Consider the following 7,557-nt stretch of genomic DNA (forward strand, 5'->3'; position numbering starts at 1 on the left):
AAAGTCGACTGGTGATGAGGTGAAGCTACCAACTTCAAACAAAGATCACATATGTAGCTATGTATGTAGCTAGCCGCATGTTCATAGCGAACAGGCTAATTCTAATAGCTAGTGATGAACGGGTGGAAACCCGTAGTGTTCAGCAATGGATGCAAGAGCGTAGAGGAATCGCTCTAAACACTCGTTGAAGATAAAGAAACATTTTGCATACTAGTGATGTACGTATATATATATATATATATATATATATATATATCGAATTCCTATATTGTTTGCGCGGTTAAAGCCCGAAACTTGGTAAGCTATTTCTATTATACATGTTGATTATTCCTTGACTATGTACAGGACCGCTAATTTGCGATAGTATGCAACAAGCTCCAACGGACTTGCCCAAGACACAAATAACTATACCTTGATCAACCAAGTCGATGGTTAATCTAGCTGGCACAACGCTTAGATATATACAGACAAAATATTAACTCATTGTGATTTTTTTGTTAATTATGGTGATTAGAATCGAGCTATCTAGAATGATCATCCAAATTCGATATTGGTGTAGATGAGATGCGCTCGTTTATTTTTCATGCGTTTTCTCTGTGTTAGATACCTTTGTTGTCACGTTACCCAAGTTAAAAGAACGGCAATCGTCGATCGCGTGCATCGAATAGAACTCATCTGCGACGCTAAAGTTATAAGAGTCGGTGGTTTATACATCGAGCTTCTTTAAAGAATATGGCAGATTATTTCATTTAACCGGTTGTCCTAGAAGATCTATCCTTGAATCCTAACGGTTCTTAATAATTTTATAGGTGTAAACTTTATAGGTATTTGTGACGCACAGTTACAATTAGGCTTTTGTAGGCCAGTATAACATGCAAATATTGAAATTATAATGCCGCTTGAAAAAGCTATTATTATCAAGACAGCACGTTATTGTTTACGTTATGCCATATTCTCTCCTACTGTGTACTCCTACACCATTGATTGTCGTGCTCTGCATTACTTGAAGTAACCGAATGTTTTGGCAAAGGGGCTAGTGAGTGGCCACGCATGGTAGCGGTCCGATTCGAAGTACGCAGCAATCCTCGGTAGAGCCCGGAAGCGCTCAAGGAATGCCTTGAGGCTTGGCATTCCGTCAAAGATGTCGGCCTTCAGTGGTATATGCCAATCGAGGAACTCGTACAACAGGAAATCGACATAAGTTAGCTTGTCGCCCATCACCCACTGCTTACTCTCGAGTACCTGGTATGTGTTGGAAACACTGGAACCGTTAAAATCTAATCTAAAACTTAACTAAAAGTAATATAGTAATGGCTCTTAACGATACATAGTTGACTCACAAGCTTACCCTTTGGAAGCAATAGAAAGGATACAATAAGAGGAACCCCGTATACCAAAGTAAACTTTTTTATATCTTCCACAAAGACACACATAGATCTCCAACAACGTACTGGTAATAACTGTAAATGATTCTGTCTGGCTACGCCCGGGCAACAATTCAACCGGGCGACAATAGATGAACCTATGCTTCTAGTGTTTCATGACTTTCAGGTTGCACATTGTATACCTGTGGTAGAGTCATACAGTTTACCTTTTCCCACCGTTTTAAAATGGGTTGAATGTCCTCAGTGTAGTTGGGGTAACGCAAAGCCACTATTGAATTATCATAGCAGTATCCGATGATCGCTTGCCTGTAAATACGAAAAACGGCGTTGCGTATAAGATTTGCTCCAAAATATTGGTTGGGGTTATTGAATATTAAAATGCAACGTTTTTGTTCCTCTCTTTTACCTAGTTGCTTCCAAGAATGGATATCACCCGGTCGATTGACTGAAAACAATTGAACAAATCTCCTCCGCCAACTCCCTTTTCTATTCTAGTTGAACCGAATTTCTAGTAAGTTAGATAGATTATGCTATATTATTGCAGGCCAAACATTAGAAGTGAGGCCAGCGGGAAGTTTTTCATCCCTGCCAAAAAGTTCCGTCAACTTACTTGAGGTCCATAACTTGTTCTTCGAGCATTTCCATGCGGGCAATATTATTTTCACCCTTGACGACGAGGTCGTGCTTGCGAGCGAAGTGCTTGAGAATGGCGTTGCTCTGAGTCATCTTGAGTGTTGTGCCATCAGCCTGCTTCTCGATAAGGTATGGCAGGTTAGGGAAATCCATCGCAGCTTCGCCTTCTCCACCAATAATTGTTGCACAATTCGCCTTCACCTCCGGCCATTTACCTTGCATCTGACGTGATATGATACCAACAAAAACGAAATTATTAATGAATAGTTACTATTAATGGTTACTGTATCATTGCGATTGACTGAAGGTCTATGGATCATTAATATTAGCTAATTAGTACTAAACCAAGCAATGCTTTTTCGGCCCTAAAATCGTTCTTTTAGTTGAACTAATCGCACAAAGTACAAAAATACATGTTATTAAATAGTCACTCCTTGGCAATTATAGCTAGCTACGATTATGACAAATGTGTAATGTTATGAGTTGGGAAACATATGCACAAACCTTAATTTTGTTGGTCATGTCCGACGTATCAAAGTCATAGATACGATCCTCGTACTTCTCATCGGTATATTCGAGAAGGTTACGGATCGGCTGAGCCAATCCGCGGATGTTCCAGTAGCCTAAAGCGATTATAGTAGTCATCGATTAAAATAACAATATCTATTGCCCCTGACCTTCCACATAGTTAAGCTTTAAAACATGGTGCTACATTTATTAATTGTCCATCACGATCAACGCGATTACAGGTAATGCAGGTGACGGCATCCTGTTTGTAAAACTATTGAAGATCCAGCCCACTTCCAGAACGACCATTTAGAAAGGCCATCGGAATGTCTGTAGTACGAGCATATGAAAATCGATAAACAAAAAAAGTAGAAAAATAGGTATTAAGCTTGCACTTCATGCCACACTACTTCCAGCGGTTAGAGGTGATTTGCCATTTGTGGGGCAGTTACATACTCTGCTCGCCCCAAGAGATGCACGAGTGCCTCAGCACTTAAAATAATATATAGGCACCTCGTTTCCCTATTGCAGATAAATCTAAATCTATACTATTAGATAGATATCGAGTTGAACCTAATGAACAGTCCGTTCACGATCACATGTCACTTTTCATATGAGTTTTACGCTCTGATACGTTCCGAATTTCTCCGCTGCCGATTGCCCAATAACACTTCAGCAATCGAAGTTTGCTGAAGTGTTATACGTTTGAAGCCATCTCGTATCAGATTGGCAGTCTTACACATGAACAAAAACATATGATAGCGTATGCTTGGCAAGATCAATCGGTCACGTAAAAATCTCTTAAAAGTAATCTCGGATTAGACCTTGAATGCAAGAACATGGTTCGTGATATAGGCAAATAGAAAACAATGCACTCGAAATGCAGAATGATGCCTTCTCTGTTGATAACGTTATTGTCTACGCATAAACGTACTACATACATTATTATGATGACATCACTATGTTTGTGATCGATTTGTTTTTGCTGGCTGTACACACAAAAGGTTTTACGTTGTTTCTTTTTCAGTTTCGGTTTACGAGTGGATATATTCGATATACCATTGCCCTGCCGAACGTACAGCAGCAGCATCGAACACCTGAACACGATCAGAATTTGCTTGCAGATAGTGGTAGTCATTTACCACTATTCATTGTCGCATGCACCCACATTATTAAGTGATTGGTCACGAATTTTCATTTAGAATGTGCTGAACTACGTTTTTCTATTGCTTTCCAGTCTTTTTCGCGCCTGCAATCGTGGCAAACAAAGGAGAACACAGACACGCACAAGGCCACACAGCCGCAGAGACCTGACACGCTTGTTCGATCGAAGGAACGATGCAGGATGAATTGCTACCGCTTTCACCACCAGAAACTTTTTAAATCAGAAGAATCGTTAAAAATGAAGAAAGTTGTTTTTTCCAGCAGCACATTCAAGTGACGGACCTCTGCTAGTAACGGAAGATATTTGAAAGATTAAGCATTGGATAGAACGGAATTGTCTAAAGTATTCCTACAGAATGAGGTAGCTGAGAAAACTAACGAAACACATATTAATTCAAGGGCGGGTCTCATCTTCTGGAAGTTTCAGTTGTACAACAAGCTAGACAATACCCTGTAGACGTATTATGATAAAAGATTTATATAAGAAATCAGTTTGTTTATTTGGAAAAATTGTCTAACAATTATGCGGTCGTCAGCAGGTCTGGAAAGAGCAACCCCTGATCCCTCTCAAATTATACATCTGCACAATGCATACGTTGAAATAGATACTTGCGGTCATGGCAATAGGTTGGCAATCGTATGTGTTGTGCTTCCTACGAAGAGAACCTAACAGTAGGACAACTGATTTCATCGAATTTTTCCAATAAATTGAAAATAAGGTTTAGAAAAGCTTGAATCAGAAATCCCGCAATAGTTGCACTAATAGGCGTGGTGTTAATAATGCGAATCAAGTGATCAGGCCCGAAAGATTTTTTGTTTAGTCGAAAATTATGCCAATTCATTAAATGATAAATGTGATTCATGGGGTATACATTGAGTCACGTACTCATTCGTACCATTACGAAGGGCCGATTCAAAGATTGATTAGGCCCAGCTGGCATCCATTTTTATTTTCTAGACCACAACTATTGTGCAAAGTTAAATTAAAAGCTGAATTATAAGAGCAGATAGGTGGTCCTGAACGTTTCACCTGTGCGATCCTAGAATACTATAGGGAATTAGCGCAACAAAATTGAGAAATTATCGTATGATCAAGCGTACTATGTAAGTATTAAATGTAGATTTACCGATATTCAAATATTCACATGAACATGTGCCATATATTTTCGTTATTTAGGCACCTATTGATCGCACTCGATTTAAACGCAAATAATTTCAAAAAGGGCCGTTTCCTAGTGTCCCTCGGTGACCACAAGAACGAGCTCATCTAAAATAGGCGATGTATATATGTCTAAGGAATGCTGAATTAACAGAATGAAGCGTAGTGGTTTAAAGGAGACAAGCAGTTCTCTGGCGCCTAAGGCTCAGCTTTCGAGTCCTGAAAGCAGGCTTCTTGGTTTATAATAAATTGTTCGATACATGCGTTAAGGTTGCCGCTGAGTAGTCTAAAAGCACGTTCCAACAAAATTGACAACGGTCAGTATAAATATATGGCTTGAAGCTCGACCACAATGAAGTGTTACCGCGCTTAATTGATCTCATACTACCCTGGGTATCTGTTAAGCCATCCAATTCTAATCAGTATTTATACCTCGTAATTTGCAGACTCATAGAGCTATCAGGCTCTGCTTACTGACAAGTTTGTTGTAGAAATATATAGAAATACGAACAGTTCTACACAACATCGATAGAAGGTAATCAACAAAATCCATAATGGATTTCGTTTGAAACGCCTCCTAAATGCCTAGATTTGTCTAGACAGCTCGAAATGTGATTAATCTAGTTAAAATGAATTATCAAGACTCAAATATATGAAAAGTTTTTGGTTAATTTGTCATAATAATAATTGGTACCTTCCATCCGCCACTTAATTAGTTGCGGGTGCGTCCCGCCCCTTCGTGGCTATCAATATTGACCTAGAACGTTAATAGTCACAGAGCTAACTGATCGCGCAGGAACGCTTTGGTCGGTAGCAGCTGCGACTGTTGCGTAATTTACACAACGTGCTTGATCAGGGCGCGAGGGATTGACTCAGCGTACATTAGAAAGCCGGCCATTTTCAGGAGCTGATCTGACAGTGACGGTCCTCAAAGCAGGCACCTACGAAGGGAATGAGCAGTGGACCGTTGAGGCCGCAAGCACCAGGCATCAAGGGGCGCTATAAATAGTTAAATGGGACACTGAACGCTAGAACAACATCAGCACATTAAAAAAATAGAATAAGGAAAAAAGTGACGGAATACAGATCACCTATCTGTCTGCAGAACGCACGTATTCCACATGTGATTAAACAAAGGGAATCAAGGGCCACTGATGACAGTTAGCATTGCACATGCCGAAAACGACGCCTAATTGCCGTTGTTTCCAGTGGCAGCGTCATGGAAGGAATGTTTTATTGAGTTTTTTTGTCGAATGAAACCCAGCGTATATTAGCTAGGGCCGGTGGTGTTGGGAGAGCGTCTATAATATAGACTATTGTAATTAAAATTTGTTTACGTTAGGGAACAGGTAAATTATCTGATATTCTCTGATGAACTTGGCAACAGGAAAAAAACACTCAGGTCCACACCGGATACAACATTAAAAATGAAATTATATGGAAAATCCGTAAGCGGCACAGGGGCAAAAATCACTAACGAAAACGAATAAGTATTACACGAATTAAAAGAAGTAATAAGTAACAATACAATGGTTCAATATAGTACCTGTTTAGAAATAGCACAAAATTCACTGACAGACCCTTATTCCTCTTTATAGATCTAGTTTGATCGTAAGCATTCATGCGATAAAAAAGTTAGAATTTGCAGATACAATCATTGATACGAGGCCCAATGTGGATATAATCGAATGGGCTTCGTGGCACACGCAACTTTATCGCCATTATCACCGTTGCCGTAGCCAATAGAAGCAGAGGGGTCAAACGAGTAGCAGCCAACGCCCTCATGTGGCGTCATTGTAACGTAGACCACTGTAGACCAATGTGTGAGTATTACCTACGTCCTCTGGTTTTAAATCTTTACCTCATTGCTCCAATTGGGTTTTACAAAATCTGCCTACGATGTCCAACCACGATGACGATACGTTTAGCAATAAGCCAATACGCTTGCTTCTAAGCGTCAATAATACAAACGATTATATGTGGAGCAATCATCGTCCTAACAGTCACATCATAAATAACCATTGATCAATCAATGAGCTGTTTCAGAACAGTGAATATGTGTTCACTTCGAATGTTTTACGAGGCATCAATTACACATGCTTAGCTAGTATTTCAAGAATTTATAGAGGCACTCCTCCGTACGTCGTGCTAGATAGATTTGTAGGTTATTAAGGACTCACTCACCGAGAATGATTGAGGCTTCCATCTTGCCGTTTGGCGATCTAGATCTATGCTAGATGTCTTTGCTTTAAACTCACAAACAACTCCGTCTCTGGTCCACTCGCGAGTTTCACGAAGACTGCATCGACGTCGTAACCAGTGGTGTTACCAATACCGCCGCCGTAGTTGTCGTGGTCGACGCTAGAGGGCGCATCATCAGCTTGAGGTGATGCCCAACCCGACGCGACGGCGACGGCGACGTCGTCGACGACGACGGCGGCGGCGGCGGCGGCGGCGACGACGAAGAAAACAGATGAATCATGTATTATAAATAGATAACTGTGTGTGTATGTGAGTGCGTGTGTCTCGTGTGAGGTCGGGTGTGGCGGAGACACGTCGACTGTGCGTTTCGATGATCTGTGGCGGACACTTTCAGCAGGCAAAGAGAGAGGGAAAGCAAATACACACGAAGAGAAAAGACGTTACATGTTAGTAGACAGATGCGTCGCGCAGAAACACCGTCCGCTGGGAGTCTGCGAACTAGAAAGG

General features: G+C 40.7%; 1 protein-coding gene across 1 annotated transcript; it reads right to left on the minus strand.

The window, feature by feature from the left end:
- Positions 1-548: 548 nt before the first annotated feature.
- LOC111272717 (glutathione S-transferase Mu 1) lies at positions 549-7,191 on the minus strand. Its single transcript, XM_022854296.2, has 5 exons — positions 7,033-7,191; positions 2,523-2,641; positions 1,996-2,240; positions 1,592-1,691; positions 549-1,242 (listed from the first exon to the last, which is right to left on the minus strand). The coding sequence occupies exons 1-5, from the start codon at positions 7,052-7,054 to the stop codon at positions 1,000-1,002; spliced, it is 729 nt and encodes a 242-aa protein (XP_022710031.1). The 5' UTR covers positions 7,055-7,191; the 3' UTR covers positions 549-999.
- Positions 7,192-7,557: the final 366 nt, after the last annotated feature.

Source organism: Varroa jacobsoni, unplaced genomic scaffold (genome assembly GCF_002532875.2).
Source record: "Varroa jacobsoni isolate VJ856 unplaced genomic scaffold, vjacob_1.0 contig03079, whole genome shotgun sequence".
Classification (NCBI taxonomy): Eukaryota; Metazoa; Arthropoda; class Arachnida; order Mesostigmata; family Varroidae; genus Varroa; species Varroa jacobsoni.